At 41.1% G+C, this 25614-nt stretch overlaps 1 protein-coding gene across 1 annotated transcript; it reads right to left on the bottom strand.

Annotated features, from left to right (window-relative positions):
- Nucleotides 1–11: 11 nt before the first annotated feature.
- Nucleotides 12–24854, bottom strand: wdfy2 (WD repeat and FYVE domain containing 2). Its single transcript, XM_030080724.1, has 12 exons — nt 24347–24854; nt 23249–23316; nt 19084–19157; nt 16255–16309; nt 14862–15012; nt 13518–13630; nt 9844–9970; nt 8003–8108; nt 6308–6409; nt 4647–4777; nt 4003–4111; nt 12–2669 (listed from the first exon to the last, which is right to left on the bottom strand). The coding sequence occupies exons 1-12, from the start codon at nt 24481–24483 to the stop codon at nt 2640–2642; spliced, it is 1203 nt and encodes a 400-aa protein (XP_029936584.1). The 5' UTR covers nt 24484–24854; the 3' UTR covers nt 12–2639.
- Between the last annotated feature and the right edge of the window lie 760 nt (nt 24855–25614).

Below are 25614 nucleotides of genomic sequence, written 5' to 3'. Positions count from 1 at the left end.
ACTTGACTCAATTGAAGAAGTAATGACATTTTATGGAAAGTGTTGGTTGCCTTACATAAGGGATTTTCGTTCAAAAGGAATGGGGAGCACAAGGGACGAAGAGTTCAAGCTGCAGGAACTGAAAATTTTGCAGAGGAAAAACTTTGCTGAGACAGACAGAAGCATGGAAAGAAGCATGTGACAAGTCAAAATGGCGCGGCCCAGAAAGTCATGTATGCCATATTACCGTCGGATTGGGTTACAACTCCACTTTTAAAATAGCAACTACGAGAGAAAAGACGTAACTGACGGATTTAAGCCCAGTGCTGTCACAGCACGTTACCAACATCCCTGCCATTTTGAACTTTGAATGTTGTTTGCAGTCAGATGGGAGCATGAAGGGTTACCACGAACTGCTCAGCTATCTTCATTTTTCCAACCACAGGAGAATTTTCCAACAGGCCTTTGTTGAATATGATCTGTCATTCATTTAGACTGGAATGAGGCTTTAAGCATCTCATAACTGTGTCTCCTGTGTACTGGGGGATTCTGCACAGTCATGTGTGTTGCCTCTGCGTACAACTGATCTGTACGAAAAAAACCCATACAAAACTATATCACATTATTATGTAAAATAAATCAAAATTAATGTGTGATTTATTAAATTGTAGAGTATATTATGGATCAGTGATATGTGTCAATATGAGAAGGTGTTTAGTGGTTTATAAATGGCTGTTGATGACTATTTCTCTATATACTGCTGTATATAATTCTGGGGATAGCCTTATTTTAGATCTGAAAATTATACATCTTCATCAAAATGTACTTTCAATTCAAGTACAAAATATGAGAAACACTTAAACTGTCATTTCAGCAGCAATTTTGGTTCTTAATTCAGTGCATTAACAAAAACATCAAAAGCTTTATATATATTATGACTTTTAAAAACAGTTTTAACCACAAAAACAATCAATGCAAAAAAATGTTCATTACACAATTTTTAGTCCTGATTCAAGTACATGCAGCCACAGCAAGTGATTAGCTTGATGATATGTACATTTTTATGTCAGAAACATATGGACGCCAGTCATAATAAATAACAATTTCATCATAAAACGACGACAGCCATCACACACCCCTCAGTGACGATATAGCACATTTGCCAACATTTTGTCAAAAGAGATTCTTTTCATGGTAAGGCTGATTTAAAAAAAAAAAAAAAACGTGCTCCAGTATTTTTTCTTGGTGAAAACGGCATCAAAAATAATTTCAAGTATATTCACGTGAGACCTGTCAATTTCATAACACAATCAAACCTTTTCAAAGCCTCGGTTTACGCATTACAGAACCTGACTGGTGCTCTCTGTAGACGAGTGGATTCAGGCGCATACCATGAAGTCACATCATGAGACAGTGAGCCATCTGACCTAAATCCTCGGTCTTCCACATTTGCAATCAAAACATACTGTCAAATCAAACATGGATGCAAAGTAATGATCTGATATAATTAGCACGATTTCCTTGTTCATGATAAACCTCAAAGCGCGAATCCTTTGGGAGAAACCTCTTTTGATCTCGCAGCCAGCAGGGAAACAGACGGGCTTTTTAAACTGATAAAAGCAGTTGTGTGTGTTTGGATGATGTGCACTCTGGGACGGGTCGACATCAGATAACCTCCATGTTTGCACACCTGGCCCATTGACAGTAAGAAAAACTGCTTTATGGTCCTTGGTCCTGGCCTTTTGCCCTATTAAGTATTATTTAATCATTGAGAATATGCTGTATATGGACAGAAATGCTTGGACGCTTGTTTCAACAGGCTAACTCTTCCCCCTAGTGGCTGATTAGAGGCAGAGCAGGCTAAAACAAGAAGCTCAGTATTACAACAAGCAGTGAGGGTATTCATGTCCTTATGTGGTAAAATCCAGGGGGCCAGCATGAGCAGTTTACTCAGCTCAGCGTCACATGGTTAAAGTTGCCGGAATGCCCGCCTTGTTTCTGTCAGGTGTTATTGATATTAGATTAAACATTTGCCCGTTGTGAATGCTCTATCGATTTCACGAGTCGACGGTTCCTTTGTTTGGAAAGAAAAAAAAAATAATAAGAAAAGCAATGAAAACCACAAAGAAAATACAGTTAAGTGGAAAAGAGGATTATTTCCATTTAAAAACCAAAGCAAACAAACGAACAAACAAACAAAACGACAAAGACAAGTCATGTTTAGGGCCCAAACGCTGGCTGAGTTCTGCTTCTGTGCTGCCCAGTTTCCAGGTTAAGACAGGCAAGGAATGCATTAAAATAAAGTCAACAAGAAGGTGTGTCAGCTCCTCACAGAAATCACACACACGCACACACACACACACTCACACACACAAAATGTCTCCATCCGTGAGCTGACATCAACCAAGGCCTGTCCCATCGCGCTTGGTCTGCTCTGGTCACCCCGACTGGCCAGATGGAGGCTCTACTGGCTGCAATGTCCATGTGAATGTTATTGGGAAAAGTTGTTAAACGTTATCCAGATGACTGTGATATTGATCGTTATCCTCCTCCTCCTCCTCCTCCCCCTCCTCTTCAAGTACGACTGCCAAAAATGATGTGTAAGCCTTCATCAGATGGGTGAATAGAGCTTCCCATTAACTCCGGGTCACCCGCAGACCTCAGGACACCACAGGAGTCATGTCCCATAGCTGGAGAGACACACACACACACACACACACACACAACACAACCAGTCTTGTAAGAGTGCATGTAAACTAACTGCTCAAGAGACATTTCTGCTGACTCTCCTTAAAACCCAGGCAGGAACTGGATAATGAAACCCCACAATATCTTTGTGGAATATCATGCAGCAAATGCTTCAAACAGGGTTTGACCAAGGCGGGTTTGAGCAGGCTGGTACCAATTATTTGACTGAGGTCTCCGATTTTTCCGACATTTTGTGCGACTACTCAGTGTCTTTGGATTCGACCATTTTCATGTCAAAATATTCCAAGTATTCTGTGTTTTGCTCAGAATTTGAATCTCGTCAGGGTGAAAAAGCATCTGAATGGCATTTAGACCATCATGGGACAGTGAAACTGAAGCCCAGACTAATTAAATTAATTTAGGATGAGCAGCTCGTCAGTGCGGGATGACTCATCTCGCATATTCAACTGGGGGAATACTTTACTGCCTTTAAATGAGGAACTTTTTGCCTCATTTTCAGTTCTCGAAATCTTGTTTCTCTTCAAACAAGTGAAAAAAAAAATCTGCCAGTGGGACGAGATAATCCCACTTTTCCGATTCAATCAACTTGTTTCTAGAATTTTCTTGAATCAAGTGGCATTTTCTTGATACCTGTGGCCTGATCTGCCTTACTGTGGCTTGTTTCAACATATCTCAAAAAAAAAAAAAATCCTGAAACGAGTGAAGCTGCAATGGAAACAAGTGGGATTATTTCATACCACTTGCAGATTTTTTTTAAACTTGTTTAAAGAAGATCGAGATTTTAAAGCTGAAGACTAAATGTTTTTTTTTTTTGCATCGTACACACTGATTTAATGAGGCTGTGGTCAGGAATATCTATCATACTGGAACTGGGTTAAATGACTTAATATCTGCCTGATATTTGCAAAGTGATACTAACTAATTCCAAACTGTTAGTGCTATGAAAGAGAGATTATTGATTTATTTGTATTTGTATGAAAGAATGAAGGCTGGTCTGTTGTGAAGAGCGGGCTGATTTTATGCTCTTCTTATTTGTTTTAGAGACTATCCATCATTTATTGTATTTCTATTGTTTTATTTGTCTATGTAAATGAATGTGTTGCTGCAAGGAATGCTTTAAAAGAAAATCAGCAAGAGGGTTGCCTTGACCACAGTTCTCCTGGAAAAGATCTCGCTAACGTCAACAGGATTAGACTGTATAAATAAAGGCTAAATGACAAAAACAAACTCCTAAATCATGTACGTGTCCGGATGTCTTGTTTGATAATGAGCTTCTGACCGGCTCCACTGAATACAGCAGACACTCAGACAGACCTTGATGACCTTGTCGGTGCCAGACGTGAGCAGATTTCCTGTGGTGGGCTCGTAGTGCATGTAAACGATGCTGTGCTTGCTGTCATGGAAGGTGGCCGTGGGCGCTCGACTGGAAGACACAAAGGGGAAACACGATTTACTTGACAGTGAGGCTCAGACTGTTCTCAGTTCAAAGTAATCTTCCTTTCTTGATATGCTGTCTAAAGAATCAGAGTAATAACAGTGTAAAAGTGTTATTAATCCAACTAAAACTCCACATGTTCAGATTTCACCACCATTTCTCCTATCTAGTGCATAACAGAGAATGTACATCTTACTGAGGCTTCAGTAACATAAAAAGGTGGATGCACTCCAAAGTAATTTTGTTCTTCTCGTTTTAAACTGAGCCGCGTAAAATAAAGTCAATGTTTCGGCCCTTTACAAATCCTGTAATCCTAAAGGAGCTTATTCTACAAGGCTCTATTTAAAGGACTGAGAAGAATAAAAAGAAAAAAAAAAAGACAAATGTAATTGTTTTGGAGCACATCCACTTTTGCAGATGTTTGGCCTGATCTGTTGGATTTGCACCCGCTTTGCTTCCCAGTCAGAAGTTTTTTCTCTCCTCTTTTCATAGCATACACTAGCAGAGGTGAGCTGCTACTCACTCCTCATCGGTGATGGACTCGTGGCAGCTGTCACACACTCGCACCTCGAACTCGAAGCCCATGAGGGGGATGGTGGAGCGCTTGGACGAACATTTCCCGCACACTGCCTGGCCACACTTTCTGCAGTGGTGCTGAAGACAGAGAGGAGAACCTGAGCGTGCAGACAGTCAGCAACGCTTTGCAGCACAGTCGTCCCTCACTACGCGCTTTGCATTTTGTGTTCTAGTCGACCAAAAACAGAAACAACACCTGAAAAACTGTGGAGACCGAGAATGTGAGAGAGAGTTAACACTACAGACATCACACTCACACTCAGAGGGACTTAGCAGCATGTTTTCATGCGTACCATAATGCAATTATTACCAGAGATCTGAGAAATTGTCTGATGAAGCATGATCACAATTTTATGAAGCAACACCTCATACTCTGATTTCCATAATACTAGTCCAAATTTCTGGTATGAGCATTGGTGCTGATATCAGGGTAAACCAGAGTATTGCATCACAGATTTTACCAAAAACCCTGAGTAACATGTCCAAAATAAAAGCCAAGTATGTTAAATTACTGCATTTTTGCATGAAAAAAATATTAGGGCTGGGCAATATATCAATAACATATGGATATGGATAATATTGAGATAATATAATGTAAACCTTTCCTGGTTTTAAAGGCTGCATTTCAATAAAGGGATGCAATTTTCGGAACACATTAGACTATATCTGTTCTGTTATTTGCCTCTACCTGCCTGATCATCATATCCACGTTACTAATGATTGTTTAGCAAAAATCAATCAACCCTACAATATCATCACAATATCAACATCAACTTATTGGGCCAAAGATGTGGTGGTATCGGTGCATCCCACTGTGTTAAATGAGGTTACTGTGTTACATCATCAACTAAACATGGGCAACTTATAAACCTCTAAATCTCCTAAAAGCTGCAGTGTTTCCCGTTATTGGAGGCCTCAGAGGAGCTGTGTACCAAGTTTACCAGCTTTGTCAGAGCAAAGTTCAACAACATCCACTCCCCGATCTCCGGTTCCTCCTCTCTGCCCTGTAGTAACACTGACTGTGTGTGTGTGTGTGTGTGTGTGTGTGTGTGAGCGCCTGGTCTGTCCTGCGATGACCTGACCTGTCAGTCTGACCAAGAATTCACACTCTATTCTTGAAATAACTGTTTACCCCTAAAACCTCCACTGCACTTTTGGCACTGAGATTTTCTTTTAATAAAAAAACATGTGTTACTCACAAATGTTATGCATTATTATTACCGTTATGCATTCATCGCTCTTTTTTTTTTTTTTTTAAAGTCATCACTATAATTTTGCTGCGTTTGGCTTATTTACGGCGTGTTGTTTTTCAGTGTGCAGCTTGTGCAATTCACAAGATGGGTAGATGTAATACCCTGCTGGAAGTGAGAAGCCAAAGCCTACAGCTGTCCCCAAGAGTGAGACAATAAAACAACCGCAAGACGTCTGCAGGCTATTAGCGGAGCAGAGCTGAGAGGTTGTATACACTCGTTTCAAAGCTGTGAAGTATGGGCAGGGGAGAGCTGTGTGTGTGAAAGATGTTGTTTGTCGACGGTGAGCCTTTCATTTTAATTCCTGTGTCCTCAGATCAAATCCTCGGCGGTGCTTTGGGGGTTGGCGGGAGCGTACCTGTCGAAGGCCGATCTTCTTACTGTCCCACATCTGTTTGAAGTTCCAGAAGAAAGGCTGCTCGCACTTCTGGCAGGAGTCACTGTCCAGCCACTCTGGAGTCTGGGCAAAAACACAAACTTCAGAGTTCACTTTGATTCTATTTAGATTCGGCTGCTGCCTTGCCAACAGGCCACGGCAAACAGGACTGACTTTTTTTTTTTGTTTGTTTTTTTTGTTTTTGTAACAATCCAGCCTGGTGTCCAATATGCAGGTAACATTTTCTACATACGGTAAATGTTGCTCATCAAAACATGACACCGAGCACTGCGAGTATAATCAGTAAGTAGCACAGTGCAAAGGGAAAATTAAAAGATACAGAAATAAACAGACAAGAAGTTTGCTTTCTGCTTTCTTTGCTGTTGTTGTTTTTTTTTTTTTTTTAACTGGTTTCTTTTTTAGCTGTTTTTAATCTTGCCTAATACAGTCTGACTCACAGGTTAACTGAGGAAGCAGCAGAGAAACAAGAATGACAGATTTAAAGTGATGTAACATAATAACAGTAATCCAAAGTCATAATTTCTTGCCACAACAGCCGAATCACCGGAAAATCCCTCTAAGCAAAGTGTCCGTCTAATCCTTTGTGCCACAATTTCGTTGAATTGGTTGTCTAACAGAACCAGTTAGTTAGCAGTTGGCTGGTTAGATATCAGATGGGTCACTTTCAGAAGCAGGTATAAACAGGCAGTAACAAAAATCGGATACAGACAGAAAATTGGATCTGGGCATCAAGACCTGAAGTGTAAATGCACCCCTGGTACCCAGCTGGATGGTATCATCATATAACAGCGATGACTGAAGAACAGCGAGCTGCCGATCTTATTTTAAACCATGGAATACAGGAGATGCACACGCAAACTGCAGCTTAACATGCAGTCTCCGTGCACAAGGTCTTAATTATAACCAGCAGTCACAAACAAAGTATGTGGTTGAGTCTTATTTATTTCACGGACACAGAATGAAACAAACGCATTTAAGCTGTGAGCCATCACCAGCGCGATTTCAAAACTCGCCCCGGAGGGATGTTGGTTCCAAATAGAGCGCAAAGCAATGGACAGAAACAGTGGAAATAATTTGGAGATGAATATTCTGGTGAAATAAGCAGGCCGCGGCATGAGAGAATGACACAGAGGGTGTCATTTTTTCATGGAAGTGATTTTGGGTTAACAGAGAAGCAATCAAGTCCTGGCAGCACACAGGGGAATGAAGAAAGAGAGAGCACGGCTTAATGATTAAAGCTAGGTCTTGTGTGTGTGTGTGTGTGTGTGTGTGTGTGTGTGTGAGAGAGAGAGAGAGAGGGAGAGAGCAAGAATCAAAAGGACATTTTACTAATCTGGTGACCTTTCATGGAACTCTTGAGAGAGATTAATCCACAGTAAGAGAGAGAACAAACATAAGCACACAATCAGAAGCTAATCCAATACAGTGTGCTCTATATTATGTGCACATATGCAAATGGGAAGGAATACACAATTGGTATAGACGCACACATACACACACACTCACACAGTGCATGGCATTTTTTACATGGAGTCTTCTCTCCATGTTGTACGAGATTTGCCAGCGCACTCGAGCCATTAGTGATTCTGAAAAGTGTGTGTGCGTGTGTGTGTGTGTGTGTGTGTGTCTTCCTGCTGCATCGTAACCCCCTCTTACCTCTTGCCGCGTCACATCCATGTTCCAGATGACAATACCTCCGTCTGAACTGCAGGAGATGAGCTGACGAGTGTGTGAGGCGTAACACAGGCCCTGCACCTTGTCACTGTATGGAGAGCATGCACACACACACGCGCCCACACACACACACACACACACACAGAGCCAATGGACAAGAAGAAGATAAGCCACATGGAAATACTATTTGCATACCTGACTTTGCCTTTGATATTGTCATCTTACTCCCTCACATGTACCAATACATCAACTCTATATCGATATTGTGATATGAGACCAGATATCGTCTGGCATTTTGGATTATCATAATACTGTGATATGATATGAGTGATGTCTTTTCCTGGTTTTAAAGGCTTCATTTCAGGAAAGAAATGCAACTCTCTTAACCTGTTACACTGTTGTAGCTCCTCTATTATTTGCCTCTGCCTGCTTGGTGATGAGAAAATACCTTATGGACGCATTATTGTCACAATATCAGTGCTGAGGTATTGAATGAAATATGTCACCAAATTTGATTATTTTTACTCATTCATATATTTACTTGTAGATTTTGGGGGGTATTTCTACTTCATGTGGAGAGAGACAGGAAGGAGCCCAGGCGGCTGCCACTGTGACGCCCCCATATTTGACCCTGTGCACAGCGTCCAGCCCCGCTGAAGAGTGTCCCGTGTACAGCCGCGGGATTCATCTGGTACCCCGGCATTTTAACCCTATAAAGCCTGAACTATCAAAGAATTGGCAGAAAATTCCATTTTTTTGAAATTGAACCCTTTATTTAGTCCTATAACAAAATGTAAAAAAAAAAAAAAAAAAAAAAAAAAAAAAAGATTTTTCAAAAAATATGTTATTACATACGGTTTTTCTGTTGCATAATATATGACAGTGCTTGAAGTGCCAATGGTATGGTCCAGGGTGAACAGGGGAAGTGTTCAAAGGTATACAACAGTATTTTGGTCAAGTATTGATTAAACTGAAAACGGAATGTGTTATTTGATAACGTGTATCATATATGATTTGCCAATTTCACCGGACTTTCGTCGCTGCCAGGACATTCCGGAGGACGCCGAGGCTGCAGGGCCGGCGCGTTGACACAGCTGAAAGGACAGCCCTTTGGGCCGCCGCCTCCCAGCATTTTCCAGCGCCAGGTCCATGGCGAACACGGGATGACGAACTGTGCTTGCACATCCAACAAGTGTTTCCGTGACTGTTGCATTTTTTCTGATATCAGAGACATGGCTGCAGCCATCTATTACTGGACTTGGCTATTCAACTAGCAAGATGCACGATGCTTTCTATTCTCCCCTGCACTGAAAGGACTGAGCCCTAATTTCGTTGCATTATTATACGTATATGATTGTGCAATGACAATAAAAATCTATCTATCTATCTATCTATCTATCTATCTATTTATCTATCTATATGATACAAATGGCTTTATAGGGTTAAAAACGGAGCCATCTGTCTGGCACGCAGTTTGGCCATCACTTATTCTTGTCTCTGCCAAAGGGACGGGGTGCGTCTGACTTTGACTGGAGTGTGTCAAGCCATTTGTTTTAAAAGGTAACACTCAAGGACTGGGGCTTGCAGCAGAGCATCATGGCCGCCGCCGTTCAATAACAGTCGACATTTTGATTTGATTTAATAGCGCAGAAAACACAAATCGGGACTGAACCCTTTCAAGTGAGTCACTGTAATTGAACAGAGTTTAGACTGGCAACTCTCTTCAAGACGGTGTAAATAGCAATGAATGTCAGTGACTTTGACAGTAAATATGATGTGTGTTTGTGTGTGTATGTGTGTGTGTGTGTGTGTGTGAGTCTTACTTGTGTCCCTGCAGCTCGATAGCAGTGCCTTTGCGTCCTCCGATGTCCCACATGATGATGGAATGGTCTGAGCTGCCAGAGAACAGCACCCTCTGGACCGGGTCCCAACACAACGCTGTCACATTGCCTGCAGCACCGGGAGAACACACACACACATAAACAAATACAATGATGTATGAATAAAGCGGGCAAACAATTAAAAGACACAGGTCATGATAAGGACAAAAAAAAAAAAAAAAAAAAAGGACTGTGAGACCTAATTAAGTTCATCTTCATCTTGTAAATACGCTGGCCTCTGTAAAGGCCCGGTAAATAAAACTGTACCAGTGGAAATGTCCTCCTTCGGGTTACTAATGATCCCTTGATGAACACAGACTGTGGTGATTGCTTTGCTAAGCCGAACGCAGCCTTTAACAATATTTACGATTCTATTTTCATTTACAAATTGAGGAATTGGGTTGGTGTCTCTGGTGCTGCTCTGCGCTGTTTTCTCATTATAACTGCCAAACAGAAATTTGTTCATGCATGCAAGTAATTATGTCTCTTCTCTGTCACTGAGTGCATGTGTTAGAATATTGAAAATGTTTTCGTAACGCACGTCGCCCCTCAGAGGTATAATTTGCTGGGAGGCTCCTCTCGCTGCTATGCTGATATTTATTTTAGTAAACAGATAAGTGGATGTGCCAAAACCTGCTTTTACTAAACTGAGACAAAAACTGAGATCTTTGTCGTGGCACTTTGACACCAGGCGAGCAGGTTTTACTGGAGGGTTTTTCACCAAGGACAAACCCGTTAAAAGAAAAAAAAAAAAAATGTGAGATTGTTTACAGAAGTCCCAGACCACATTTTTCACCTCTTAACTGGTGTCACCATTTTCCAACCCGACTGTTTTCTCTGACGACCAACGACCTGATGGCCTTCTCTCTTTACAAGCGTCACTAATTTCAAGTTTATTTAGAGCCCCGAATCACTGTTTACAGACTCGTCGGGCTTTACAGGCCCACAAGTGTAAAACAAACAAAACAGGACAACACCCTCTGACTTAATCCTCCTATCGGGCGAGAAAAAAACACTCCCCCCAAAAAACCAACAGATGGAAGATGGAGAAAATGGAAGAAATCTTGAGACCACTTCCTGGTCAGCAAGGTGTGCAATAGGTGTCGATCCAATGGGCAAATCACCAAAGCAATGCAGCCGTATTACAGAGGAAAACACACAAAATAAAGACAACAAAAGCAGCAGGAGGCCACGACTGAGGCAGCAGCACACGACAATGACTGACGGATGATACGCTGCATAAATGCATGAGTGAAGCAAAGCTAATGGCTGTGGAAAGTGCAGGGGGATCAGGACAGGGGACAGCAGGGCATGGAGACGGAGTCAGGCCACCAACTAGGGATATCACAATACCAGAATTTTGGTAGCCAATGCCAGTACCTGTAAAAATCCACAATTTTCTATACTAATTTCGATATCAAGGAGAATACGATATCCCACACACTTCAGGATAAATTTGTGTGATATAATAATTAGAAATAATGAATTTGGTTGGCGAGGTTGGATGTGTTTCCACCCTTCGTCTGGAAATTGTTGCCGTCTCCATTTTCCTCTGAGGCAAAATTCTTCCAAATGTAGCTTTTGTAATTCGCTCTATTCGAGAGTTTTTTGTTAATTTGCAGGTAAGGAGGAGTAGGAGGAGTACCACTCGCCATACGATTAGGTTTCTTGAAATTTGGCATCTATGTGGTATTGGTAGTATCGGTTCATGTGACAATCCAACCCAAAAGATGGTTATTTATTGGTATTTTATTACATAACTTAGCTTAATGTTACACTGAGGTGGGATGTCCTACCTCAAATGTAGAGCACGTCCGGTATCGTCGTACCTACGTGAGTCGCAAATTACACCACTAACACCTGTGCTGATCGGAGCTGAAGCCAATTATTACCTTGGACTGTTACGAGGTTTAGATTTTGGGACTAAAACGCTGGGTTGACCCGTTTACACCGAGCTCAAGTCATGGATCATGGTAGGATTTTAGGTCATGACAGGTATTACTGTCCCTGAACACAACACTGAACAACATGAGCCGTCTCTTCGTCCTGTTACACTGCACATCACATCAAGCCTGCATATGAGAGCCTTATATAAGCAATAAGACTAATAACGTGGTTCACGATTTTACCGAGGTAGAAAAACTGCCAAGATTAGATAAGTCATCAGTTTCGGTGAAAATGACAGATTCATACATGGATTTCATAAACTCTCCTCTTGGCCACAGAAATGCCCTGTTCTCCTGCCGCAGTGAGAAATTAGCAGAGCTCCAATTTTGCTGCCAGGTTACTGAAGAAGACTAAATGCATGTAACCAGCTCATACTACGACTACCTCGGCTTCTCTATAGCGGTTGTTTTAAAGGAACAGTTCACACGAAATACCAAAAAAAAAAAAACCAAAAAAAACAAATCTCACTGTCCCCTTGCACAATCTATCCATCCAGATTGTTTCTGTGTGATTTGGCAAGGTTTCCAGTCTGCTTCCATGGCAAACTTTATCTGTCTGCCTTGCATTTTTAAATTCACTTGGAGCACATAAAATACAGTTTTCCCCAACAAAACTCTTTTTCCCTCCAAGGGAACTGTGTTTTGAAAGAGCTGTTGCATGTAAATGTTTGATGGTTTAAGCTCCACAAATGAATACCCATCCAGCCCCAGGGTTTTGGGTTTCTGGGAGACAGACTGGAAACCTCACAAAATCATACAGAGGCTTTTTGGATGGATAGACCATAGAGTAGATAAGTGGGAAAAATATATTTCTTTGTATTTTGGGTGAAATGCTCCTTTCACTGACTTGCTGTTTTATCCTGTGGCGGACTCTTCCTGGCAGAGTCTGACTTCAAAGCTGTTCGACTGATACCATCTGAACCCTGAAGTTCTGCAACATCATGTGTGCAACGTGCAATCTGAGGCATGTATGAGGCAAAGATCTCCTGCTCATTTCCACAAACTTCTGTCTGTTTGAGTCATGAGCACTCTGAAGCAGGATGCCAAAATCATCTAGACTGGGAAACACAGCTCCGGGACACTTTAGGGTAACCAGTTATTTGTATTTGTCTAGACAAGATCTGAACAAATATTGTTTCACCACTCATAGTCTAAATTTCAATATTGTTAATCGTCTCCGGGCTCAGGCTACAAGACAGCTTCATCACCTCTTGAACTCTGAGTTTCCAAGAAATTTCTCCATCAGCAGCGTCAAAGTTAGAGTTGTTTTTTTTCCATATGTCAATGTCACATAGACAGTATCCACTGACTGTAACAATGCATTGAAGCTACGTCATGCTTATGGTGAGAGACATATTCAAACCGAAGATGCCTTTGTTTTATGGCTGCGAAATTACATCACACAGAAAATATGTAATATCTTGTGCATCATTTTATAAACATTCCCCTGTAATTAATCAGGACATATTTGGTATCTTTGGCAACCTTAAGATCTCCGCTAAAACCTAAAATAAATTTATGTGGGTTTAAACAAAGTTTGGCTGTGCGGCATGAATTTGTATTTGATCCACAGATGGGAACAGCAAGGTTGAAGAGGTTTAAGTGTGTTTATATATGCAGCATGACTCTGTGTGTGTGTGTGTGTGTGTGTGTGTGTGTGTGTGTGAGTACCAGTGTGTCCCTTGAAGGTGGTGACCAGGCTACAGTTGTCCTGCTCCAGCTTCAGGATGGTCACCTGACCAGACTGGTCCCCTACAAACACATGTCTGGTCTCCACATCAAACCTGGGAGAAGATAAAGGTCAAGGAAGAGGAAACTGCCGTGCAGAGAAACCGCAGACACATCAGGTCTTAACTGCCTTCTTCTTCTTTTTATCTCCCGTTTTTTAACAGCCCAAAGTCTACAAACTATAATTGGATTAAATAAACACAACCAAAACAACCAAAACTGTAGTCTAGCACTTGGTTGAGTGAGCACAGTGACTTTCTTCTTCTCCTCCATAACAAAATGATTACTTGAAACTCGATATTTTCACTGGCTTTTCAGAAGGCCCCTGTCCCACACAGTCCTCCTCTGACCTGGTTAAATCACTACAGGCCAAAATCATTACAACACCGTCCACACTGCAGAATGGAGGGCAAGAGGAACAAACGACTGCACAAGGAGTAACCTAATTATCCCATCTGATCTAATTCCTCTTGCCTTAAAATTAAACAACACAATAGAAAACCAATTGGCAGTTAACTGCGTGCTATGGTTGTTAGAGTAAAAAAAAGAAAGAAAAAAGAACAACAATTGATTTTCCAGTTGTTTTCATTCACTGGGAAACGGGGAAATGATGCATGATTTTAAAAATTTGGTGCGGTTATTTCCGATGTGGCCACTCAAAGTCAAAAAGACAGAACACTATCTGATGAAATGTTGCAAAAAAACCTGTAACCTTCACTGTTCACTTTCTTTAAATTTCACCCGTGCATTTTCTTGCCGTGCCAACTAGAAAGTGCAGTTTTTAGGATGGTGGCTTGTTGGGCTCGAGGGACACCAGCAGTCTGATAACCTCATGACAGCTCATTGGTATGGACCGGTGTCGTTGCTGAGCGCTCTCACAGCCTTTCATCTGGCCATTACAGAAACCTAGCCTGGCCGTTTCCTTGACAACAGCATGACTGATACCTATTGTTAGTCCTTCCCAATAATACAGACTAACTGGAAGCTAATCTCACTTGCACTGTGTCTTAAGGGACTGTGCCACATGAAAGGCAGGACTTAGGGACAGGTTTTGTTGTCATAATAAAAAGAAACACATCTTTCAGGGTCTGTAACACCAAAAATGGACTGTCAGCTGCCACTTGCTCCCCTCTACTCCACTCCATTCAGCGAGCAGCTCAGCAGACGAGTTCATTAAGCAGAGCCCAGAGCTATAAACCGAACAGTTCAGCGTGACAGAGGTCTGCGATGCTGGCAGAGAGAGCGAGAGCAGACGAGTGTCGAGGTGAGCGAGCTGGTGAAGGATACTGTAGTCCGGAGACCCAGGCGGCGGTGCGGTAGGTCCCGAGCTGCTGACCGCTCTCCGAACAGTGCCAGGTGAAGTTCTTGTCCTGGCCGGTGCTCAGGACCCACTCAATCTCCAACACAAACAGCACCACTGTCACTCTGCCCTGGTGGGCTGCAGGCACAGACAGGACAGACAGAAATGTGGCATTTTAGACGCATTTTTTTTAGTCGCTTCGAAACACCAACAAGCACAAGAACCTGATCGTGGGTGATACTGGTGCAGAGACATTTCACAGTACATATGAAGAAGCATGTTACAAGGAAACATAGTAGTGCAAAAGGACAGTGAAAGCCATATAATGCACAGTTCACCCCCTTAAACTCAGATTTTCCCTTAAAGTTCTCCTTAAAAAACAATTTTAGAAAGAACTCTTTTTTTTCTGTATTGGGTAACAACGGCACATACACACTCTGTATCTGCTGGTTGCAACACTTTCAACACACTGAAGCTGCATCACACTTACACTGAGTGAAATATTCAAACCCAAGCATGACATTGTCTTATCGCTGCAACAATATATCAAACAGCCTGATATCTTATCATTTTATCCACATTTCACATGTAATTTAGCAGGATGCATTTACCATCACTGGAAACCTTGGGATGGCCATGACTATTCAAAATAATGTTTTGTGGGTTTGAACAAAGCTCACGCGCGCAGCATGCGTGTGTATTGATGAATCAGGCAATGGGGTTAGCAGGGTTTCAGGAAACACTGTCCTATCATTCAAGAAACAGTTTTCCCATGACTTCCTATGGCTGAGCTGTACAGGGAAGTACAGGGACTGACCGCCGCACGCTGGTTGGGGAACTTATACTCAAAAAGAAAGCGTTAAAATAAGTTATGGACACCGGAGAACAAAGTCCATAAAGTCTTAGAGTGTACACAGCGCTGTGCCGACTTTATTGGCAATAAAGACCTGATCTAAAACTACTTAGGTAATAATAATTGAAGCGTGGAATTGATAACAGTAATGTCCAGATATTTCAGGTAGACAGGGAGTCAGACTTCAGAGAAATTTTTCCTGGTAGGGTGACAGCTCTTGGAAATGGGCTTTCACGATGACAGGTGGTTTTCCACTCCACGCTGGGGGTCTGCCACATATTTCCAAGCTACATTTTCTTTCAAAAACAGATCATGTTCTACACCGAGGCCCTACACTGTGGTTTGGAAAATATGCAAATCGGTGACATGACGGCTGTTACTGTGTGCAACAAAGATAGCATTTAGAAGCAAATCTTCCTGCGGTGCACTTTTAGTTCTCCTCTAGCCATTTTCAACACTGGCTGACACCACACAAGATTACAGGGAGGGACACACACACACACACACACACACACTTCCTGTCTCACCCTGGTAGGTGCGCGCTGGGGTCATTTTGTTGTAGTCTTCTGACAGGATGAACTCCTGAAAGACAGGAAATGGAGAAACATTTTGCCACTTACTCATAGCATGGTTTCCAAATCCACTCAGAACCGCAGATTTCTGAAGCAAACTTTCTCCTGAATGGGTAAAATGATGTATTTTACTGCAAACTGTCATTGTTTTTGGCATTTTCTTAACACACAACATGTCAATCTTCATCGTATTTTACTGACTTTAACATATCAGACTGGTATTTCAATTGAAACATATAAAACTAATTCAACTGAAATACAATAGTGATGCCATTTTCCAAAACAACCTTAATACTTAAAGCAGCTATACAAAATTCATACTTCGGTTTCATTCGTAATTTGTTGCTTCGTTGCATCAGGAGTACACTATTATATGTTATGCAATATAAAATTATTCAATATCACCACATTCTGATTGTAAAATAACCAAAATTGGGACAAAAATGTGATTATACTTGGGTTTATTCCCCAGAAAGATTGACACTTCATCGATTTAGATCTAGAAGGAGGAAGAGGAAAAGAGGGGATGCCTAAAAACACACACATGACGCCGGTTACTTTCTAACCTGTACAGAGGTTAGCTGTCAGAAACAAAGCCACTTCATGCTGATCCACTTACGAGCTAATCAGAAAATCATGTGGAAGATTAGCAGAAAGAACCAGCAGCATAAAAATCATCAGCTGCTGTGGAGTATCTGGAGGTCAGCCTGAAAAACACCAGAGAGGAGAGCAGCTCCTCCAGTGACCTGATGGGATATAAGAGCATGGCAGAGGCAGGCCTGACTGACACTAGTCTGATTTGAAGGTACTGAAGGCTTCACAGGCCAAATGTAAATTACTGGGGGGAAAAAAAAACTTGCAGGCTCATGCACAGGCCAGTGAACCGAGAGAACAGCTCTTAGGTTAGTGGGATAATCAAAGAGGATATGGATTTTGAGCAAAAGGTCTGATTGAGGTCAAAATGAATGAGAGGTGGCATCCTCTCATTCAAGTCCTCAAAACATACAAAGCTAAAGTTAGCTCTTCACACTGTGGGCAGAGCTCTGTTACCTCATATAAATTCAATAAGCTGACATAAAATGTAACATTCATTGCAAATATGAGAGGAAAATCCATCCCTTTCATATATGAGACACAGGACGGCTTTGCATCAAAATGGTTACTACCTCAGCCAGTTAAACACCACAAGCCTTCTTCATCAAATTACACCCAAAAAGATGTTAAAAATAGTGTTTTAGAAGATCTGCAGAATGATATTCTGAATTAAACATGCTGCAACATTACTTGACATGTGTAGCACAAATAAGCCTCATTATTATTACTATGTTGTTTCAGGGCCGAGGCAGGTGGAGTTTCTCCAGAAAATGCTGATGGAAGTAGCTCCTGAGTCCTGACCTGTCCTGCTTTCTCTGCTCTGTGGTGTAATTCCCTTCGAGGCCAGTGCCACCTGCATTGAAAATGTAGGCACTTGACTTGTAGTACGGTGAGTTTGCTCAGGGTTGAAGTGCCTGGTATGTGTCTGATTATGTTACTGTGTGACTTGAAATGACTGTCCTACCACAGGATTTTGTGTGGGGCCTACTTGCTCTAGTTTAGTTTATTATTATTACTGCACATTATAATTAAAAAGCATGATACAAAGTACATGCAAAATATAAAGACTGAGAAAAAGAAAAAAAAGACATGTGCAGAAGCCAAAAAAAGAAAAACAAAAATAAACACCATAAGGGCTTGTCGGGTGACCCTTCAAAAATGAGATATAAAACATGAAAGCCAATTCAAACAAATACATGAAATCTAAGGGAAAACATAATACCTAAGGTGTTGCAAGTGTCTCAGAAAGGTGACTACATTACAAGCACGGTGAATATTAAAATATTAAAACAGTTTGTTCTTAAACGAGTTTGGACCAGTGGAATTTCTACTGAGACTCCCTCAGGATTTAATGGAAAATATGGAGGAGGACATCCTGAAGAAAGCGGGATGGGGATTATTGGCTGACCCTATATTTCAATTCTGCATTTGTGAACTGAAATGAAATTAATTTTGCAAAACAGACTGGGAGTAAGTTGTGAATAGATTGGAAAACAAAACAGCAGATGGTTTATTTTGAAGATAAGGAGGATGTGCAGAGATTAGAACAAAGGAATCTTGTTCCACATTTCAAAAAAAACAACAACAAAAAAACAAAAACTGGATTAAAATGAATTGTGATGTACTTGAATGGACCGCACTGTGTTTATCGGACTCTCCAGTCACAGAATGCGACTGTTTATGACAAAAAAGGAAGAGCTGCAATAGATAACTAACGCGGTCATGTCGACAACTTATCTCTGTTAATGTATCTGATAAACAAGCCTGCAGTTTCACTTCATAACAGCCCGAGCTGAACAGAAAAGACAACATTTCAGGGTTCAGAGGTCATCACCAGTCACAGTGAGCGGACAACAACGCAAATCCAATCTGTTCAATACACTCACCAGCAGACTACACTCTTAAAGGGGGACCAGGGAGAAGGCATTTTCATAAAAACACCGACAATTAGAGGTGTAATGTGTTTTATTTGCAAATAAACGGAAGGGGAATCTCTCTGGGCTAAGATGTTCCTGTCAACAAAAAAAAAATACAGCCGCTTGGAAAGGAATGTGCCCCGCAGGTCATTACTACTGAGAGGAGCGTGAAAACATGCCGGTCCTGGCGCTCGTGTGTGAACGGGGAGAAGAAAGACAGATGGGAGTTTTGTGTTCGGAGGGGAAGCGGGTCGAGGCTGGCGGCTGAACTTACAGAGACGGCTCCTGTGTCGGTGCCCACTGACAGCCTCCTGGTCTCTGGGTTAAAGGACATGCAGGAGCACGTGGCTGCGGAAACAAGGAAACATCCTGTTAAGATCACTGTTTTGTTTGGTGAACTTCTGGGCAGACTCCCATTGTGTGGTCTTCACATGTATTTATTTTTTAAATTCGACTTGCTGAGTTTTGTTCAGCTGAAAATGGCATTAACAGAGCCAGCAGTGTAGGCGTGTACAGCAGAGTTATGTATTATTATTATTATTATTATTATTATTATCGTTGTTGTTGTTGTTGTTGATGCACAGCACTCAATAAGGGTGTATGAAAGAATAACTAACATGCATTCATCACACACTCATGCGTATCACTCACACACTACTAGTGTTATTGTTGTTTATTATAACATTTACAATTATTTATGTGGAATCTTCAAATAAGCCCACTGGGTTTTCTGCTTCTCCCTGCATTGGATATCATTTGTTCGCTTCATCAATTTGAAGTATTTTTAAATTTTGCAAAAATAAACTAAACTGTAGCTGATTGTTTGACCACTATAGGTTGTTGAACTCTAACAATCAGAGCCTTTCACCCACAATGTTGTTCTTGGCAGCGTGGAAGCAACATCACTGAACACTGAAACTCTCCATTGTAACCGAGAATAATAAGAACAATAACAATAATCATCCGTATTAATGCACACAGAGTGAGATCCAAGCCATTCGCATTATAATCTGTGCAAGTCAAGGGCTTTAAATACACAGCTAAGTGTTGGCATTGTGTCTTCGCTAAGGATACAAACTTATCTGTTTGCTCGTGTTGATTAGATAAGAGTGAAAGTCACAAAATGTCAATAATGAAATCACAGAAAAGGACAGAAAAACAGTTTTTGTAAACAGTAACTTACTAGTCACTAATCTGCGCTTTTCCATTCAATGTATTCTGAGGCCAAGCAATTTACAATGAGTCACAGCTCAAATTACAGCTGTATAGAGCAAGAACATATTCAATTAGCTTTACAGCACAATGAAGTGACTCAGGTGACACAGATGAGCAAACAAAGACAATTTCTTTCAGCTCTAATATAAAGCAAACACTCCAGACAAGACACAAAATAACAATTTATGGGTAATTTTAAGACATGCAGTTCACAAGTGAGCTGAAGTCTGTCCCTGGCATCGGTGGTGACGTCTACAGGGATCTGAGTATCCTACTTCCTCGCTGGTTCCTGACAAGGGACAATTTGTGCTTTTACATGCACTTTAGTAATCCGGTTACTTCCCAAGCAAGGCTGTTGTCTGATTTCAGAAATGCCATGTAAATGAAAAACTTGGTTTCCCCTGATCAGGGGAAAGGACTGAGATCCTGCTGGAGAAACCCAATCATTTGGCTATACAGTCAGATTTTTACAAGTGTGCATGATTTTACTCAAGAAATACTGTTTTATTTTGGGCACAACAACTAACAACTAAATGAATCAATTCAATACCTTGAGCCAAAATTCTATATCCGCTGAATATACATGTGCAACAATTTAGGTCTATTTTTTTTCTTAAATGTGAAAAAAAAAAATCATTACTGTGAAACAATGACGCAAATTGCAGTGAATTCTGACAAACTTGTTCCAAAGCATTTCATACTGATGCAGGATGAAGTCAGAGTGATTCATTTTACTATATCTCTTTTAACAGACTGGTGCAGTTGAACTGGAAGAATTTAAAAATCACCTCATCGATGCAATGGATGAATCATTACAGCCCTGACTACTACTAATAATTTCCCTGAAATCCAAACTGCCCCGTGTTTCACTTGATGCACTGCACTGCAACAGCTTTGAAGAACCGCCAATCAATCAATAATCAATATGACAGTACAGTCTCAAAGTCCCATCACTGAATGCAAAAGACCGCCAAATGTCTCTTCTGTCAGCTCAGCTCTCCAGCGGTGGGGAGTCCAGCCTCAAAGAGCTGATGGTCCTAGGTCGAGGCCGAGAGGCTGCGGCCCCTCAGACCCACAACGGGGGCTTACAGGGCGCTGCCAGCCTGGATGACCACAGGGAGCACCTCAATGCCAGCTCACAAGGTGAAGGTGGGAGCCTCTGCAGCTTATTATTGCTCTCTGGCTACAGCAAAGTCAAGGAAAATTCAGCAGAAGTATTCAACGGCAGCCTTGACCACCATCAGGCTCTCTTACTGCACCTGAGCGTCTGCAAACACTGAAATCTCCAGTTTGTCTAACCAGGGTGTCTAGAGGCACTAGAGAGAGGTTTGATTTTTACTGAAATTCATCATTGACTTTCAGAAAAATCATCTTGATTATTCAATTAAGCATCACAGGATAGAGACACTTGGTCCAGAGAAGAGTGAAGTTTTATGTAGGAATATGATGGTCAGATGATCCCATGAGCTGCTATTATAAGCTTTATAAAGAAGTATCACAAGTTTCATTTATGTGGTACTGTAATAAATCTAACCATTACTTTTTCCCACATAACTTGTGTGAGGAGGAGGTTCTTGGATTGCTCTCTTGTAAGTATGTAGTAAGTATAAAGTGATTTGGGTTAATCTACAACAGTAATTCTCCCAGCAGGTAAAATGTAGCAAGTCATTATAAAGGCATAACCAGGTTCAATAGGCTGAAAGTTTTATAACAGAAATGTTGACTGTGATGAAGAAAAAGCTCACTCAATTTGACAAAAAGCAACGGGTGGATAATTGAAAATATGTAACATCTTTATAATGAACTGAAAATATCATAAATTCACATTTAAGACTATTTAATAACTATTTAAGGTCTAATACTTTTAAAGTTGAATTTGAGACATTTTGAGGACCTGTAAACACCCTTTGTTTGCAGAAATCCTTTTTTCCTTTACAGCTGAGGTGAGAACAATGAGTCTGGCCCTTCAAAGAACGTAGCTGAGAGGAATCGGAAAGGCTTCCTACCAAAAATAAATACATAAAAGTAAGAAATGTCCAGAGAGGCAGAAAGATCTGAGATCAAGAGGAGCAAGGCAACACAGTAGCCATGCTACTATCAATTACCATCTACCAATTGTGTTGTGACCAAAGAGTATCACCACACTTTGAGTCTCTTCCTCCTCTTACACAACCACAACACTCAAATTTTCTTTGCAAGACTGTCTAATATTGATATTTTTGGATGAATGGGTTTATTAAATGTGGCAAGTTGTAGATGTTGCAGCAGTTTTTTGCTGTAGGCTCTGCTGAAACTGTCACTAACTGATTTAGAAGGAGGAAAACAAACCAAGAATCTCTTTAAATATTTATCATCATTATGTTGAACTATTTGGAAAAATGTGCGCTGCAGCAATGTCCTGGCTGAGCTGGCTGAGTTTTATAGAAGATGAAAAATAACTTCAATAAATGTGGGAATAAAATCCCTACAATTTGACCCCACCTGACATGACTGTTCCCAGAGAGCAACACAAAAATGAAAAACTAAGTGACGAAGCTGGAGCAACTCAGAGATGCACAGACATCCAAATGTGTGAATAACATATTCCATCATGAGAGGCTGACTAGTTCAAAAACACCATTCCTTAAATAATTCCTTCTTTTTCTGTTTTTTTTTTCTATTTTTTTTTTTTCGGTGACTCATATCCATTTCACACACACATTTCAGTTTTTATTTCCATCTGCTAAAATATTTACCATATCAAGCTTCGATTTTGTAACTTGTGTTAACTAAGGCAGCGTTTCTGACAGCCACATGAGATTCCCTCTATTGCGCAACAGGAAAGAAAAAAAAGGAACACAACTATAGTATTCAGCAGGAAATTAAACTGCTGGATAGCAGATTTCAAAGAAACCAAATAGCACCCACACCTGTCTGTGAAATCGCACACACTCTTGGCAAGCTAATCCAGTTTTTGCAGGTATTCAATTTGAGAGGAGACATAAAATATTCATTACACGCTCATACATATTTAAGATATATTTGGTTACACTGAAAAATAGCACAAGTAATCATTTATCCCTGACTTGTTGAGATGCTTTGACAGATGCTTAGAGAGGACAAAAATGGAAATGAAGCTGCACTGATGGGCGTTTTAATGGCAGAATATCTCACAAGATCAAAAACTATGACAGATCCAGACTGTATGCATTAGTTCATGGGAAAAAAAAGCAAAGCTGACTTACTTGGCATTGTGTAGTAGACACTAGGCCAGTACTGACCACTGTCCCTTTTCAGCCATACCCGAATCGTCCTGAGGAGTAAAATGAGAAAATAATGTGTTATGGCATCATATACAACTGTACACACATTCTCAAGCAATCACAGATGTGTGTCAACTAGAAACACACACACACACACACACACACACACACACACACACACACACACACACACACACACACACACACACTAGTCTCACACACTCCAGGTAGGTAAAATATGTACACATTCTCCAGGCAGGTAAACAACTGGGAGATTAGAGGAGGGACTGCAAAATGCTTATTCAAACTAACCTAAACTAAATAAACCAGCCAATAGCTTCACACCTCAAACAGATAGACTAGAATTTATTTCAAGTATGAATATACAGCATCCATATTTTATAAATACATAAACACGTAAAAAAACAAAACAAACAAACAAAAAAAAACATGCAGATGATGTAGCTCAGCCTATACTTTTGACAGAGTAGCTAGAGTATAACACTAGATTCTTTATTAGGCTATATTCCTCTCCCCAATGCAATCCAATAAGGATTAGACTCTGCAATTAGTCAGAGTTCAAATCCATGTACTACAAAAGCTTAAACCTTATGCCATACTGTAAATAAAAAAAAAAAAAAAAAAAAAAAAAAAAAATGCATGGTCCAAAATTGTGTTACTAGAAAGCCTCAGTTCATATAGACCTACTGTATGAGATAGGAGTCATTGCAAATTTAAAAATAACCAGAGCAATTTGATTACAGTAAACTCTGCAGCATTATTTACATTCCCACATGTACATACTTGGCACACGGTAGTTTATCAGCATTTTACTGCACTCCAATGACTAAGCCAAGTCAGCTGACGTTAACCTAGCTATTTTTTTTTATGAGGAATATTCTCTTTTACTACCACTGAGCGGTTTTACACAAAAAGGCTTTATTGGATCAATAGAGACGAGGGGACGCGGTGCGCAGGGGGAGAAAGGGCAGTATTGCATGCGGTAAATCAAGCACTTTCATGGATATACTGGCTGATATTCACCTATATTTATTTCGGTCAAGTGCACACAGCATTTACCTGTCCTCGGAGACGCTGATAACGCCGTCTTCCTTGGGAATGATCACCGCCGTGCTCACAACATCCTGGAAACCCTCGATTTTGCTCAGCAGGACGGGCTTACGAGTCTGCGGCTGCGGCTGGATTTCGGCCGCCATGGCTGGATGAACGAGCCTCCTTCTCCGTGTTTGGCTCCCGGGATCATAACAGCCCGGTCCGGCCGAGCGGAGCCGCGGCTAGGGGCTACCAGCTAGCAGGAGCTCGGCAGGCAGGAGGTCCACGGTGTTGTGACAGGCGGACAGAGATGCTGCCAGTCAGCTGACAGGACGCTCCTCTAGTCTACTGACCGCCCGGTGAAGTCCGCCACAATCACATGAGACACTTTTTTTCCGGCTGCGGCTTTCACAATAAAACACTCGCTGTGTGCTGAACTGCTCTTGTTTGCAAAAACGTGACCAATTCTAACAGTCAAATCGCGTATGATTTCATAGCCTGAAATTATATGGTAGTGTGAAAATGAGGAAACGGCAATATGAACTCAATCGGTCCTCAGTGCACTACCACCAGCAGCTATTCTGTGAAGGTACCTTTCATTTAGCAACAAAGTACATTTCCGATCAAAGTTTGTTCTGATTTCACAATAAAGGTCGCGACTTTACATGGGGGTGTACAACAAGAGGAGATGATTGACAAAGGAAGAATGAAGCACTGCATGGCCCCTAGTGTCTCATGTGACAGGTGGCAGGTAAAACACCATTTAGAGACAAAGTCCTGTGATTCTTTCTTGGTATTAATCTATTGGCGATGCAGACAACCATGGAAAACAAACTATTCCGCCTTTGAATGAAGCAATATAATTCATGATTTGAGCAAGGCTACTAATCAGACCAATACACATTGACTCTAAACCCTCTTCAGGGTTTGACAAACACATAATTAATCCTGTGAATGTGAAGGCGCTGTTCAATTCAATTCAATTCAATTTTATTTATTTGTATAGCCCAGAATCACAAATTACAAATTTGTCCCAAAGGGCTTTACAGAAAAATACAACATCCTCTGTCCTTAGACTCTCACAACCCTGTTCTCCCTCACTGTGCCATGTGGGATCGACTTTTATATTTGCTGCTTTGTGAGTCCTGCTGCTGAAGCACAGTGCATTAAACATGGGATCAGAGTTATTGTGAGTCCATGTGGCCGTCCTGATGCCCAGTGTTGAGTGGTAGAGACTGTCAGACTTGGTACAGTCTTATGGATGCACTCCCTCACCTTTTGTCTTTTGCATAGTG

The sequence above is a fragment of the Myripristis murdjan genome, chromosome 21 (genome assembly GCF_902150065.1).
Source record: "Myripristis murdjan chromosome 21, fMyrMur1.1, whole genome shotgun sequence".
NCBI classification, from domain to species: Eukaryota; Metazoa; Chordata; class Actinopteri; order Holocentriformes; family Holocentridae; genus Myripristis; species Myripristis murdjan.
The sequence above is the reverse complement of the archived record's forward strand: the minus strand, read 5'-3'. Positions and strand labels throughout refer to the sequence as shown.

Coding starts and splice junctions, on each gene's coding strand:
- wdfy2 (XM_030080724.1), bottom strand. CDS start 24,483: ATGGCGGCCGAAATCCAGCCGCAGCCGCAGACTCGTAAGCCCGTCCTG. Junction 13,631..14,861: donor GCCTGGGTCTCCGGACTACA/GTATCCTTCACC, acceptor ATCTTCTCCCAG/GTTTGATGTGGAGACCAGAC. Junction 9,971..13,517: donor CACCTTCAAGGGACACACTG/GTACTCACACAC, acceptor CCGGTGCTGCAG/GCAATGTGACAGCGTTGTGT.